The sequence below is a fragment of the Trachemys scripta genome, chromosome 7, assembly GCF_013100865.1.
Source record: "Trachemys scripta elegans isolate TJP31775 chromosome 7, CAS_Tse_1.0, whole genome shotgun sequence".
Lineage (NCBI taxonomy): Eukaryota > Metazoa > Chordata > Testudines > Emydidae > Trachemys > Trachemys scripta.
In genome coordinates, this window is record NC_048304.1 from 51,723,073 (window position 1) to 51,738,704 (window position 15,632).

Sequence of the window (15,632 nt, forward strand, 5' to 3'; positions counted from 1 at the left end):
TGCTTGGAGGCGAGGGCTGGGCAGAGCTTTCCTAGGGCCCTGGGAGTCAAGGATCAGTGCTCCATGCCCAAGCTTCCCCATCAACCTGCCACCTAGCAGTCTCTGCAAGGAGCTGGGTGGGCCTAGGGTACAGGCAGGGGAGAAGAAGAAGGGCCCCTCAACCCAGGGCTCAACCTGTGCTCATGGGAGAAGAGTCCCTGTTGTGGGGGGGACAGATCCCAGGGCTTGGCTGAGCTGGGCTGGGGCAGGTTCCTGGGGCGGGTGGTGCAGATCTCAGGGCTGGGGGAAGCCCCTGGGGTGGGAGGCGCAGACCTCAGGGCTCAGCTGGGCTGGGGGAGCCCTGGGGTGGAGGGCGCAGACCCCTGGGCTGGGCTGGGCTTGGGGAAGCCCCTGGGGCGGGGAGCACTGACCACTGAGCTCAGCTGGGCAGGGAGAAGCCCCTGGGGTGGGAGGTGCAGACCCCAGAGCTGCACTGTGGGATCCCCTGGGGTGGGGGACACAGATCCAAGGGCTCAGCTGGCCTGGGGCAGACCCCTGGAGTGGGTGGTGCAGACCCCAGGGCTGGCTGGGGGAGGACCCTGGGATGGGACACACAGACACCAGAGCTCAGCTGGGCTGGGAGAGGCTCATGGGGCGGGAGGCACAGACCCCAGGTTGAGGGCGGATGCCCTGGCTGGGGCTGTCTCTGTGTGAGCGGGCGGTGTGTCCCTGAGTGCAGCTAGGGCCCGGGTGAATGGGTGCTGCACTGGGCGCTGCCCAGCATCCATAGCAACAGCCTGGCAACCTGCTCTGGCTTCCCAAACAAGGGCAGGCAGAGCTGAGATGAGCTGAACTGCATCCAGTCTCTCGGCACTGCCCCTTGGGGAGTCATGGGGCCACATGGGCACCAGTCCTTCCTGCTGCTCCTGGCGCTCTGTGCCACAGGTAGGCAGCTCGATACCCAGCGATGGGCCACCCACTTGGTAACAGGAGGAATCCACCTGCCAGCCTCCCTTACCAGGGTGCTGAGGGCAGGTGGAGGGCATGGCTCTGCCCCAGGGAGCCAGCGCAGCCAAAACCCTGTGTCACTGGCAGCCCTCCCACCCCAAGGAGCCAGCACTGCCCGAGCCCCATGGCAGCGGCAGTCCCCCGCCCCAGGGACCCAGCACCACCTGAGCCCAATGGCACTGGCAGCCTCCACCCCAGGGAGCCAGTACAGCCAATGTCCCATTGCACCAATAGGGTCCCCACAGAGTGTTGAGGAGCTGCCCATACAGGGAGGGGTGCCAGGGGCTGGGAGCTGCTGCAAGTCTTGGCTGGGCAGCGGTGGGCACGAGCCATCCCAGATAACAGTGTCTCCTTATGCTTCCAGGGGCTTTCGTCAGCACCACAGGTAAGAACTGAGTGCCCAGGAACTGCCACCAGCAGCCCTAGTGCCCGGCATGCCCGGACATGTGTGTGTGGGGGGGTGTGCTTGCACCCACCCAGGTGTATATGTGTGTGTCTGCGGGTGTGCCCTGTGAATGTGTGCCAGGTGTACGCTCCCCCTCCCTTCTCCACCCACTCGGACAGCGCTGCCCCTCCCCCTCGGACAGCACTCCCCTTCCGTCTCCACCCCCACAACAGTGCTCCCCCTCTGCCCCATCGGACAGCGTGCCCCCTCTCCCTCCGTACCCTTGGATAGCACTCCCCCTCTCCCTCGGACTGCACTCCCCCTCCCCCTCCCACTCCTGTTCGGTGCTCCCCGTCTACCTCTGTCCCCTGGGAGAGTGCTCCCTTTCCACCTCTGCCCCCTCAGACATCTGCCGCCTCCGACAGCTCTCCCCCCTCCCTCTGCCCCCCTGCACAGTGCTCCCCCTCTCCCTCCGCCCCCTTGGACAGTGCTACCCCTCCCCATATGCCCCCTTGGACAGCGTTCCCCACCCCCTCCATTCCCTCGGCCTACACTCCCCCACTACCTCAGCCCCCCGGAAAGAGCTCCCCCTCCCTGTTTGCCTCCTCGGACAGCGCTCCCCCTCTCTGCCAACCTCGGACAGCGCTCCCCATATGTCACAGAGTTCCCGGGTGATGCTCTGAAATTACTCCATACGAAGCCAGTCAGGGCTCTGGGGGAGCATGACTCCTCTCGCTGAGCATACTGTCTTCAGGGCAAGAAGCTTACCCAGCTTCCACCTTCCTGGGTCTGACCTTAGAGCATTCAGCATCCCCTTCCACACCGTGTGCTTCCCGCAGTGAGTCCACCCGGGTGGGGCTCCTGGGGAAGCCAGAGGGCCCTGCACCCCAACTCCACTGTCAGATGTGACCATCAGCCAGCTGGTAAAACAGAAAGTTTATAGTCAGTTGATAGCACAGAAATCAGTGACTTTCATCCAAGTCCATCTTCCGGGGAGGCAGGGCTCTGGTCCTCCCCCTGTGCCCCAAGCCAGCAGAGACTGACTTGCTTCCAGCTGCCTGGCCCCTGCCCTGCCCATTGCTCCGCCTTTGTCTCGCTTCCCGGGCCAAGAGTCACCTGGTCGTATCCCCCTCCTGGGTCTCAGGTTACGAAGGGCCAGCCATAGCATTGGTGCAAGCAGCTGGAAAATCCCCTGCAAAAGTCATACCCCCTTATTCCCACCACCTAGACATTGATGCAATACACAGGGAAACTGAGGCACACACAAAAAGAACAGGAGTACTTGTGGCACCTTAGAGACTAACAAATTTATTAGAGCATAAATTTGTTAGTCTCTAAGGTGCCACAAGTACTCCTGTTCTTTTTGCGGATACAGACTAACACGGCTGCTACTCTGAAATCTGAGGCACACACAGCATTCATGCAAAACAGTAAGACTCCCCTAAGCTCACATACAACATAACAAGGGAGAATCCCCACCCTCTCCCTCCATCACCTGGACTGTGCTCCCCCTACCCTCCATCCCCTCAGACAGCGCTCCCCCTCTCCCTCTGCCCCCTGGACAATGCTCCCCGTCTCCCTCTATTTCCTTGGACAGCACTCCCCCTCCCCCCTGCTCCTTTGGACAGAGCTCCCCCTCTCCATCCGCCCCCTCAAACAGCACTCCCCCTCTCCCTCCACCCCCACAGACAGCGCTCCCCCTCTCCGTCCGCCCCCATGGAGAGCGCTCCCTCTCCCTCCCCCTGGACAGCACTATCCCCCTCTCTCCGCCCCTAGGCCCACACTCCCCCTCTCCCTCCGCCCCCTGATCAACACTCCACCTGCCCCTCTGCCCCCTCGGACAGCGCTCCCCCTCCAACTCCGCTCCCTAGGCCCACACTCCCCCTCTCCCTCTGCCCTCTTGGACCTCACTCCTCCTCCGTCCTCCTCAGACAGTGCTCCCCCTCTCCCTCTGCCCCCCGATCAGTGCTCCCTCTGCACCTTCGGACACCTCCCCCTCCACCCCCCTAGACAGCTCTCCCCTTTTCCCTCCACCCCCTCTGTAACGATGCTGCCCTTGATGGGACACAACTGAGAGTACCAATTCAGGACAAATTGCTTAGAGACGGGCAATCTCAGCCCAAGGCTGGGGTTCCTTTGCACACCAAGGCAAATCAAACCAGCCAAACAGAGAAGACTTCAGTTTTACCCCACCGGCTAACCAGAAGTCATACAAGCAATTCCCTTAGACACTCCAGTTTCCCAGTATCACCACCAGTGCCACTCATTATGGGGCTGAATGATTATGAAAACCAATATCCCAGTAAAAGAAAAAAGGTTCTCCTGATCCCAAAGGACCAAGTCCCAGACCCAGGTCAAATGATAACTTAGATCTTACACACTTATAGCCAATTTATTAACTAAACTGAAATTTATTAAAAAGGAAAAGAGAGGGAGCTGGTTGAAAGATCAATATACATAGATTTGAGTTCAATTTCTTGAGGTCCAGATACATAGCAGAGATGGTCAGTTTATAGTTGCCAAAGGTTCTTTTAGAAATAGTCCATAGATTATAGTCCAATGTCCATATTCAGGATGACTCCAGTCAGTGACTGGGAACTCAATTTTTATGGTTTAGGGTTTCCGCTTCTTGAAACCCAAAGCAGATCTGAGATGAAGATGGATTGTACATTTCCAGCAGCCTTTTGGCCTAAAAAACCAATAGGCTTAACTTTCCTTCTCCCAAACATCATGGCAATTAGCACAGAGTAATTTATCCATTAAACAGTTCAGATACAGGTTACCACAACCTTCAAAGAGACATATAGACAATAATACTATTTCACTCAAGTGTCTTCCTAAATATTAATACGCCTTTTTTTAAATCTTTGAATCAAAGCCATGACAAGACTTGTTTGCTTACATCACAAGACCTGAACAAACAGCTACCATTCTATCTCTAACAATGCAGGCTTGCATTTAAAGCTCTATTCATTTACATATCTTCCTAACAAGTCTTTAAAGTTTGGCCATGGGTCATGTTAGTCTGTGAGTTAATTAACTCTTTCTGGCCCTCTGTCACCTTTCAATGAGATATTATATGTTATATTATATTACACTCATAATGTCACACCCTCTGAGCGCGCTCCCCCACCCGCTCCATCCCCGTGGACAGTGCTCCCCCTTCTGCTCCGACCCCCTTGGAAAGCACTCTCCCTCCCCCTTCCTTCCCTCTCGGACAGCGCTCCTTGTCCCCCTCCGCCCCCCTGGAAAGCACTCCCCAACCCCATCCGTCCCCCTTGAACAGCACTCCCCCTCTCCCTCCGTCCTAGTCAGCGATCCCCCCGCTCCCATCACCCACCTGGACAGCACTCCCTCGCCCCTTCTGTCCCCCTGGACAGCAGTCCCTGTCCCTCCCCCTTGGACCACATTCTCCCTCTCCCTCCGCTCCCCTGGACAGCACTCCCTCTCTTCCACCGCCCCCCTGGATAGTGCTCCACCTCTCACTCCCATCCCCCTGATCCCCCCACATCCCCAGACAGCACTATCCCCTCTTCATCACTTGCACAGCCCGCACAGGTGTGGGGTGGCGTGGCCCAGGCCCTGTCCGCGCAGGCACCCCTGGGCACACCCCCAGCTGTCCCTGCTGCTCTGGGGGTTTCGTGGGTGCCCGCTGTGGCGAGGGCTGGACGGGCTTATTGTGCGCCTTTCTGTGCAGTGCTGTCTGGCCTGCCCACCACAGTGAGTGTGATGGAGAGCGTGGGACCGGGTACGATCATCATGGAGTTCAACCTGACCTGCCAGAATGAGAGCAGCGTCCCCACTCCTGCCCCCACCCTGCAGAGCACCCCCCCGACCTCCTTCTTTAACCAACCCATCGTCACCCGCCACACCAGCCCAACTGTCCACTACAGCGTGCAGGTACGTGCTGCCGCCCACAGTCCCCAGGAGGACAGACCTAGGCCCCAGCTGGCAGGGCAGCCCATCCTGGCAGTGCCCTGTGGGGCTGTGCTGCCAGACGCAGACACCAGACACCAGCAGCGATAGGCCAGATCAAGGCCAGTCTGGAGGCCTGGGCTCAGTGGGGACAGTGTCTGCAATGGGAACAAGGGGCGGATGCACCGTCACCCTGCCCCCAGGGGCGAGAGAGGGGTATGTGCGCCCCCTGAGGGTGGTACATGATGCTGGGCAGTGAAGACCCAGGCGCCAGGGTCCCAGCCAGGCCAGCCGCACACAGCCAGCTCCCCCAGCCTCTGAGCCAAAGGCCCATTCTGAGCCAGTCAACACCTTGCCAGCCCAGGCCTAGGAGCCGTGTCCAGCAGGGCTGCATCAGCCTGGCACCCAGCATCCTGGAAGGGCAAGGGGGGTATTTCAGACACACAGCCCTGGCTGCCAGTCCACTGGATCCTGGCACCCCTTGGTGCCAATGGCCCAGGGCCCATCCTGTGCAGTGCCAGGTCCCAGGCCCTAGCTCCTGCTGGCCCAATGCGTCCAGTGACAAGTCCCTGCCCCCCTCCCTCCCCACATGGGGTCAGCAGGCTAGCAGCAGAGCCACAGAAAGCAGAGCCTGCACGGCCTCCACCAGGGGAATCCCTGTGGTGCCAAGGGGGACCAGGGTTCTGCTCTTGGTGAGAAGCAGGCCCATTCCCTGCATGGCACCCAGGGGTGAGACAAGGGCAAAGGAGGAGACACAGGGGGACTAAGAGGGGGCTGTGGGCTGGGTCTGAGGCTGGGGAGTCCGGAACAGGAGCCCTCGCTGCATGCGGGATCAGGGGTGGGGAGGCAGAGCCCCATTACATGCGGGGTCGGGGGCAGAGCCCCTCTTACATGCAGGGTTGGGGGCGGGGCCCCGTTACATGCAGGTCCGGTGTGGGGGCAGGGCCCTATTACATGCAGGATTCTGGGCAGGGCCCCATTACATGTGGCGTCAGGGGTGGGGCCCTGTTACATGCAGGATTGGGGGGGTTACATGTGGAATCGGCGGCAAGGCCCCGTTACATGTGGGGGTGGGGCCCCATTACATGCAGGATGGGAGGGGTGAAGCCCTGTTACAATGAGGGTTACATGCCCCCTGTGGGGATGGGACTCTGTTACATGAGGGATTGTGGGGGCAGGGCCCCATTACAATGAGGGTCAGGAGCAGGGCCCCCATTTCATGCGGGGTTGGGGGAGGGGCTCCGTTACATGCGGGATTGGGGGAGCAGGGCCCCATTACATGCAGCCCTGTTACGTGTGGGGTCGGGGTGGGGCCCTGTTACATGCGGAATTTGGGGGGCGGGACCCCGTTACATGCAGGGTCGAGGGCAGGGTCTTGTTCCATGCGGGATTGGGAGGAGGCAGGGCCCCATTCTATGCGGGGTCGGGGGCAGGGCCCGCTGAATTGGGGAGGCTGGCATAGCTTGTGCTCGGTGCCAGAGCCTGCTGAGTGCTGGGGTTTCTGCTAGATCACGCTGAGCCCCAGTGCAGCGCTGGATGCTCAGCAGGTCAATCAGTACACACTGACCATGGAGGCCACCTGCCCAGGGGAGATGCCTGCCAATGGCCAGCTCTTCGTCGTGGTCCAGACCGTGGACGGGCCCCCCCAGTGCATGGCCAGGTTTGCTAGCCAAGGTAAGGCCCACCCTGTGCTCTGCCATGCCCAGCCCCTGCGCTCTGTGCCCAGCCCCTGCACTGTCCCCTGCTCAGCCCCTGCACTATCCCCTGCTCAGCCCCAGTGCTCTGCCCTGCCCAGTCCCAGCGCTCTGCCCCACCCAGCCCCTGCGCTCTGTGCTCAGCCCCTGCGCTCTCTACTTCCCAGTCCCAGCGCTCTCTCCTGCCTGCCCACCCCCTGCACTCTGCCCCACCCAGCCCCTGCGCTCTGAGCCCAGCGCTCTCCCCTGCCCAGCCCCAGTGCTCTGCCCTGCCCTTGTGTTCTTTCCTGCCCAACCCCTGCGCTCTGTGCCCAGTCCCTGTGCCCAGTGCTCTGCGCCACCCAGCCCCTGCCCTCTGAGCCCAGCGCTCTCCCCTGCCCAGCCCCTGCGTCCTGTGCCCAGCCCCTGCGCTCTGTGCCCAGTGCTGCCAGGGGTGTTGGGGATCCAGGCCGGGATGGGGAGCCCTGCCAGGGCAGAGGGGGCACTTCTGGAGCTAACAGGACTCGCCTCCTGGCTCTTTCTGCTCTTGGCCAGTGGGACCCAGTGCAAAGCGTGGGGAGGTGGGTCCAGGATGGGTGGAGCAGCTTCTGAGCACACTCTGCCTGGCTCTGTGCTTTGCTGCAGTGGGGGACCTGGTGCAAGTCCCAGAGGATGTGGCACCCCTGACGCCCATCTACACCGTGGTCCTGCGGCGGCCGGCTAGCGGGCTGAGGGTGAGCATGGAGCAGGGCCTGGCCTCTCATCCCTAGGTGGGCGCTATGGGATGGCCCTGCACAGCCTGAGCCTAGGGGGCGGGGGTCTGACAGGGCCCAGGGGTGGGGGAGAGGCTGTAGGGGCGGGGGGATCGGATGGGGCCCAGTGGCAGGGGAGGTGCTGTAGGGGCAGGGGGATCCAACAGGGCCCAGTGGCGGGGGAGGGGCTGTAGGGGTGGAGGAATCCAACAGGGCCCAGTGGTAGGGAAGAACCTGTGGGGGCAGGGGGGATCTGATGGGGCCCAGTGGCAGGGGAGGGGCTGTGGGGATGGGGAGAATCTGAGGGGCCCAGTGGCAGGGGAGGGACTGGTCCAATGGGACCAGTGCGGGGGGAGGGGCTGTTCTGGGCTGGGGGTCTCAGTAAGGGGGATCCAGTTCTCTGGCTCAGTCCCTCTCTCCATGGCAGTTCACCATAGAAGACAATGACACGCCCCTCACCATCGACCACGCCGGGCAGGTGCTGGCACCAGGTTTAGGCTTCATCCCAGCCCATGCCGGCCAGGTAAGTGCTAGGGTCTGCCCCCGCTTGGGCACCCTCCAGCCCTGCCTTCTCAGGGTAAGCCCATCACCCCCAGGCCTGCTTCTGGGGCATGCCCTCCCCGAGAACCCCGTGTACTCCATCTACCCCCAGGCCCCTCCCAGAACACCCCACCTCCTCTCCTCAGGCCAGGGCTCCCTCCCCACACCCCTGTGGCTCTGGGGCTCCCCCTTCTCTCCAGCCATCTGGGGAGACCAGATCAGTGCCCATGGGGCTTCAGCCCCCCCCCCCCAACCCACAAACTCCCTCTCTGCCCTCGCCCATGGGCCCGCAACGCAGCGCCAGAGCTGGGCAACACCACCCCATGCAGCATGGCCCAGGCCAGGGTCCTGCCAGCCTCACCCAGCGCCTGTATCTCCAGGCGTTCAGGCTACAGATCCTGGTGACCGACAGGAGCGGAAGAAACTGCAGTGGGGCCGTGACAGTGAGGGTGCTGCCCATCCACCACCCCCGCATCAACTTCACGTAAGGGTACAGGGTGTGGGGCGTGGAGGTGTGGGTCAAAGGGGTGCTGGAGGCAGGGGTGTGGGGTAATGTTGCCAAGGTGTAGGGCGCAGGGGGCAGAGTTGTGGGGTGCAGGTAATGTGTGCAGGGGGCAGGGGTGTGGGGTGCAGTATTTGGGGCACAGGGAGTAGAGTTGTGGGGTATGCGGCTTTGGGTCATGGGGGTGTTGGGGGGCAGGGGTGTGGGGCACAGGGGTGTGGGGTACAAGGTGATGTTTCCAGGGCGTAGGGGACAGGGGGCAGAGTTGTGGGGTGTGGGGATTTGGGGTGCGGTGGTGTCATGGAGTCACCGGGGCGATACTCTGGAACTACTCCCTATGAAGCCAGTCAGCACTCTGGGGAAGCCTCCTCTCTCTGAGCATACTGTCTCCAGGGCAAGAAGCTTACACAGCTTTGACCTTTCTGGGTCTGACCCTGGAGCATTCAGCGAGATCTTCCACACTGTGCGCTTACTGCAGCGAGTCTGCCCTGGTGTGGCTCCTGGGGAAGCCAAAGGGCCCTGCACCCCAACTTCGCAGTCAGACGTGACTCTCAGCCAACCAGTAAAATAGGAGGTTTATTAGTCGACAGGAACACAGTGTAAAACAGAACTTGTTAGCACAGAAATCAGTGACTTTCAGCTAAGTCCATCTTGCGGGGAGGGGAGCCCAGAGCCCTGCACCCCAAACCACCTGAGACTGACTTGCTTCCAGCTGCCTGGCCCCTGCCCTGCCCATTACTCCTCCTCCGGCCTTTGTCTCCCTTTGCCAAGAGTCACCTGGTCGCATCCCCCTCCTGGGGTCTCAGGTTACGAAGGGCCAGCCATTGCATTCATGCAGGCAGCTCAAGCGTCCCCTGCAAAAGTCACACCCCCTTATTCCCACCACCTAGACATTGGTGCAATACACAGGGAAACTGAGGCACACACAGCACTCATGCAAAACAGTAAGACGCACATAGGCTCACATACAACATAACAAGGGAAAATCCCAACTTCATCAAATCTCTCCCCTCTTCGAGACCAAACTGAGCGGGGTCACTTTAGTCAGCAACCTGGGGAAGTTCAGGCCCCGCTCTCCTGGACAAAGCATCAGCTATAACATTTTTACTCCCCTTAACATGGACCACCTCCACCTCATAACCCTGGAAGGACAGACTCCACCTCAGAAGCCTAGCATTGGCCCCTCTCATCTGGTGCAGCCACGGCAGGGGTACACAGTGAAGCGCCACCCAAATAGATCCGGCTGCAGCCTTTTAAGAGCCCACCCCAGGGCCAGGCATTCCTTCTCTATGGCTGCATAGCCCCGCTCCCAGGACAGCAGCTTCCTGCTCAGGTGTACGATGTGGCCTTTCTCCCCATTTGCATTGGCCTGCCTCTACACCGTGCCCAGGCCTGTGACTGGGGCATCGGTGAACACCATAAAGGGCTTTTCAAAGTCTGGGTTTCCCAGCACTGGACCCTTGACCAGATCCTACTTCAGTGTGCAGAGAGCCCTCTGGCACTGCCCAGTCCAGACCAGCTTGTCTGGCTCACCCTTCTTGCATAGATCAGTGATGGGAGCTGACACAGAGCTAAAGTGGGGCACAAGCCTCTGGTAGCACCTCGCCATCCCAATAAAGGCCTGGGTCTGTTTCTTAGTCTGGGGAGTAGGCCAGTCTCTGATCGCCCCCCACATTGGCTGGCTCTGGCTTTAGGTAGCTGCTCTTCACCTTGTGGCCAAGGTACGACACCTCTGCCTTCCCCACCTTGCACGTCCCACCTTTTACAGTGAGCCCTGCATCCTGGAGGTGACTCAGCCCCATCTTCACCTGGGACACATGGTCCTCTCAGGTCTGGCTAATGACAGAAATATCATCAATGTCCACTAGGGTAAAATTCTCCATCCCCCTCAGTAACTGATCCGCCTGGCGCTGGTAGGTGACCGGTGCCTCCTTGAGGCCGAAAGGTAGCTCCAGGGACTTGTACAGCCCCAAAGGGATGACAAGAGCAGGTTTCAACCTGGCATCTGGATCCAAAGGCACTTGCCAGTAGCCTTTGGTGAGATCTCTGGTGATGGGGTACCAAGTTCCCCCAACTTGTCTAGGATCTCATCAGGCCTAGGAATGGGCAAGCACCAGACATGGTGATGGCATTGAGCTTCCAAAAGGCACACAGAAGCGGATTGACCCATCTTTCCTGGGGACCAGCACAACGGGAGAGGCCCCTGGGCCTGGTAGATAGCTGGATCACCCCTAAAGCCAGCATGTCTCTGATCTCTCCCTCCAAGGTCTGTGCTATGTTCCCCATTACTCTGAATAGGAAACACCTGATGGGGGGCCTGGCTCCTGTCTCCAGCCAGTGGACAGCTTGATTAGTGAGCCCAGGCCTCTTGGAAAACAGCTGTGGGTTGGAAAACAGCTGTTGGTACAAATGCTGCATCTCTCGGATCTCTGCCTGCTGGGCAGGGGTTAGCTGATCAGAGAGGGATTCCAGCAAGGGACTGGCTTCTGTTTCAGGAAAGAGACCCACCACTGGCCACACACGGCCAGTACCAGCAACTCTCCCTGTCACAGTACGGCTCCATCATGTTGACCTGGTGCCCTCGATGGCTGTGAGCATGGTTGGGCAGTTCCACCACATTGTTCTCATTCATCTGCTTGATGACCTTGAAGGGCCTGTCCCAGGCAGGTTGCAGCTTGTTCTTCCTCACCGGGATGAGAACCCACACCTGGTCCCCGGTGCCATAGGCTGAACGGTCGTACCAGACCTTCTGCCTCCCTTGGGCCCTGGCCAGTTTCTCCCTGGCTGGACCCATGAGCTCAGTGAGCTTTTCCTGCAAGGTCAGTACATACTCCACTACTGATTCTCTGTCGGGGGAGGCCTTCCCCTCCCATTTGTCCCTCACCAAGTCCAGAGCCACCTTCTGAAAAGGCTCCTCTATGACAGGCAGGTGTCTCAAGGCTGCTTTATCCTTGTCCCAGGTCATTTGCACCTCTGGACAAGGGAGCCCTGGTCGGCAGCTGTCCCGCCCTGGCTGTGGTTCCCCACACTCAGCTGGGGTCTCCAATCCCCCTGGGCTCAGCTTTGCCCCTGCTGTCTCAGTAAGGGCAGGCAGCGAGCCCACTGCTTTGCTCACAGCATCAGAGCCAGCGTGAGCCACCTCCCTCATGTGCAGGGGGGCGTGGAGCATCTCTCTGTCCCACTCAGCTCCAGGGCTCTGGTTACAGACAGGCAGGTACCCTGAGCTTAGCAGCTCCTACCTCCTGGCAGCCAGGTCATTTGCATTTTAACTGACCGCTTCTGTCTCAGCCGATTGGTTCCCTGGATTCAAATTCAAATCCTCGTCTGTTACAGGAGCAGGACCTGTTCTGCTTCATGCCTTCCCTGTCTCTAATGGTCCTCTGACTCCTTCAATCTCAGCTCCAATTCCATCCATCTCAGAACCACCGACGGGGAACCCAGTGGAGACTTCCTACTGGTTGGGGACGAGGCGGGGAGGTCTCAGCCCGCCTGCTCCCAGCCTCTCTCGCGGCCCCAGCTCAGTCAAGAGCCGATGTGGGCCCCAGGGTTGTCTGGCTGCTCCCAGCCACTGTCGCACCCCCAGCTGGATCAGGAACCAGTATGGGCCCTGGGGCTGCCTGGCTGCTCCCAGCTTCTCTCACGGCCCCAGCTGGGTCAGGAACCGGCTCCTTACAGCAATCCTCCTCTTCCAAGTGAGCAATCAGCTGTGCCTTAGTGAGCTTTCCAATGCACAGCCCTCTCTCTCTGCACCGCTCTACAATGTCCTTCTTAAGGAGATGGTTATAGGCCATCTCCACGGTTTTTCCCAAATGGTCATGGACTCACAGGCCTGTGCTCTCTCAGCTCCCCACGGTCCCAGGGTGGAACCCCTTCAGTGTGACAGCCCTTGTCAGGGGTCCACTGTCTCTCGGGGTTAAGCCGTAGGCTCCTCAGCCTCCTGGAACCGCACCTCTCAGAGCCTTCGGCACACCCCCTTCGTTTTACTGCTCTCCAGTCACTTCACGGAATCACAGGGGAGATGCTCTGGAACTACTCCATAAAAAGCCAGCCAGGCTCTGGGGGAGCCTCCTCTCTCTGAGCATACTGCCCTCAGCCAGCCAGACTGTTTCTCTTCCAGCTGCCTGGCCCCTGCCCTGCCCGTTGCTCCTCCTCCAGCCTTTTTCTTGCTTCCCAGGCCAAGAGTCACCTGGTTGCATCCCCCTCCTGGGTCTCAGGTTACGAAGGGGTGGCCATAGCATCCATGGAGGCAGCTGGAGCAGCCCCTGCAAAAGTCACACACATCACCTAGACATTGGTGCAATACACAGGGAAACTGAAGCACACACAACATTCATGCAAATCAGTGATTCACATAGGCTCATACAAAACAACAACAAAAAATCCCCACTATGTCACAGGGCGTGTGGATTACAGGGTGATGTGCACAGGTGATGTGTGCAGGTGTTATGCTTATAAGAAGCACATGGGATCTTTTTCAGGGGAAAAGGCAATACGCCGCATTTCCTGAAGATACAACAATTACCATATGCATTCAATCACACACACACTCTGTCCCGCCAGTCAGTGTTAATAGTTACCAGAGTCCGGATCAGTGGCCAGCTAGGTTGATCACTGGGGACTGGGCTGTCTTGGGATGTGGGGGGGATCAGCCCCCGTGGCCAGACTGTCTAGGGATGGGGAGACCAGCCCCCAGTTCCCCCCCCGGGCCGGGCTGTCTGGGGATGGGGAGACCAACCCACAGGGGCCAGGCTGTCTGGGGATGGGAAGGATCAGCCCCTGAGAACTGGGCTGTCTGGGGATGGGGGAGATCAGCCCCCACAAGGTCGAGCTGTCTGGGGTTCGGGGGTGGGGGTTCAGGGGCTGTCTGGGAATGGAGGGGAACAACCCCCCACAAACACACCTGGTCCGGGCTCTTGGGGGCTGGAAAGGGTGTTTCTTGCTGACAGCTCCATGGGTGGTAAAGAGGGGCCTCGTGACCCCCATTGTATTCTGGAAGTTGTGTCCCCTATGCCTGCACCTTCTGGCTAAGGGTTATGCTGGGATTGGTGCTGCCCTCAGTTGCCTGGCGCTGCCCAGCTCCCACTGCCCCTGCCCTGCCTGTGCGACTGGACTGAGGGGCCTGGGCCAGGCCAGGGATCAGTGGAGCGGGGGCACTCGCTGCTCAGGGGAGGCTGCCCACTGTTCATTACCAGGATGGTGGCCATGTACTGGAAGCGGGCACTGGCAGCTAAGTCATAGTCCAGGATCTCGTTGACGTGCGGGATTCAAACCCAGGCAGCTCAGAGGTGCAGGGGCTGGACACTGTAACTCCCATAGTCAGGGCTGCCCACTGGGCCCTGCCATCCCCATGCCTCCCCCTGAACTCCACATGGGCCCTACTGGGGAGAGAACGTTGAGTCCTGGCTCCCAGGCCCCCCTCCCTCCCCACTCTAACCACTAGCCCCCACTCCCCTTCCAGAGCTGGGGATAGAACCCAGAAGTCCTGGCTCCAAGCCCCGTCCCCCCATCTCCCAGCCCCCATCCTCCATCCCAGAACTTAGGGTGCAGGGGGCAGAGTTGTGGGGCATCGGGATTTGGAGTGCGGGGGGTGTGGGGTGCAGGTTGATGTGCTCAGGGGCAGGGATGTGAGGCAAAGCTATTTGGGGCGCAGGGAACAGGGATGTGTGGCACAGGGGTGCCACAGACACAGGGAGATGTTCCCAGGGTGTAGGGCACAGGGGACAGATTTGGGGCACAAGGGTGCAGGGGGCAGAGGTGTGGGGTGCAAGAATGTGGGGTGATGTTCCCAGGCATAGACCTGGAGGGGCAGGCAGCAAGGGTCCGTACGCAGGCAGTGCAGTGCGGCTGGGCAGCAGACCTGTCGGCCATGCCGGCGGGGGGGCTCTTGGAGAGCGCGTGGCAGCCTCCCCGTCCTGCTGGGGGACATGAGGGGGGCGAGGGTGCCTGGGGCAGGAGCTGAGTGGGTGCCTGGTGGTGGCGAGGGCGGCGGTGGCTGGGCTGACCTCTGCTGTGTGGTGAGCAGGGCGGAGTGGCGCAGTGTGGCCGTGCTGGAGAAGAGAGGTGCCATGCAGCTCGTCACACAGGTCCATGCCCAGGGAGACAACGTGCGCTATGAGATCATCGCCCCAGTCGCCCACGGGCTCTACACCATCGATGCAGGTGAGCCACGCTCCAGGCATACGGCCCCGGGGCTCTCTCATAACATGGCGGGGCCATGGTGCATCTCTGGGATCCCTCAATATCGTGGTGGGGCCGTCGCCATTGCCATGTGACTGCCGCCCCATTCCATGGCAGGGCCGTGGCCAGGGGAGCTGTCTCTGCACCCCCCATAACGTGGCAAGGCCATGGCCAGGGACGTGTCTCTGCCACACCCCATAACATGCCAAGGCCATGGCCGCAGACATGTCTCTGCCTCCCCCATAACATGGCGGGGCCGTGACGCTGGCAAGTTTCCCTGCGGGCAGCCCTTCCCTTCAATCCCTGTCCCTGCCTCGTGGTACCGAGGGCTGCAGAGACCCCGGCCTGGTGCTGAGCATGTGGTGGCACCCTCCTGTCCTTGGCAGTGACTGGCGAGCTCCGCAACACCTACGAACTGGACCTGCAGCGCTCCCCAGAGGTGGCACATACCCAACTGCTGGTGCGGGCCTACAACATGCTGCACCCCAGTGACAGCGACACCATGGGCCTCAACATCACCGTGCTGTCCACGAACACACTGGCACCGCGCTGCTCCCCCGCCGTCTTCCTGTAAGGGTCCCTGTCCCCACACCCCATCACGGCTGGGAGCCAGATTCTGCCCCGGGTTCTGCCCTGGCTCTGGGAGGGCAGTGAGGTCTAGTGGTTGTGGGAGGGGTGTGTGGAGCCAGGACTCCTGGGTT

General features: G+C 60.5%; 1 protein-coding gene across 1 annotated transcript in view; it reads left to right on the forward strand.

The window, feature by feature from the left end:
• The first annotated feature begins 869 nt into the window (after nucleotides 1-869).
• Nucleotides 870-15,632, forward strand: part of CDHR4 (cadherin related family member 4) — a 29,324-nt gene continuing 14,561 nt past the window's right edge. The window contains exons 1-9 of the mRNA XM_034777848.1: nucleotides 870-924; nucleotides 1,352-1,372; nucleotides 5,070-5,272; nucleotides 6,796-6,961; nucleotides 7,606-7,694; nucleotides 8,140-8,235; nucleotides 8,633-8,736; nucleotides 14,777-14,913; nucleotides 15,318-15,501. Of these exons, the coding sequence (XP_034633739.1) occupies nucleotides 870-924; nucleotides 1,352-1,372; nucleotides 5,070-5,272; nucleotides 6,796-6,961; nucleotides 7,606-7,694; nucleotides 8,140-8,235; nucleotides 8,633-8,736; nucleotides 14,777-14,913; nucleotides 15,318-15,501 (1,055 nt within the window). The remainder of the gene's footprint in view (nucleotides 925-1,351; nucleotides 1,373-5,069; nucleotides 5,273-6,795; nucleotides 6,962-7,605; nucleotides 7,695-8,139; nucleotides 8,236-8,632; nucleotides 8,737-14,776; nucleotides 14,914-15,317; nucleotides 15,502-15,632) is intronic.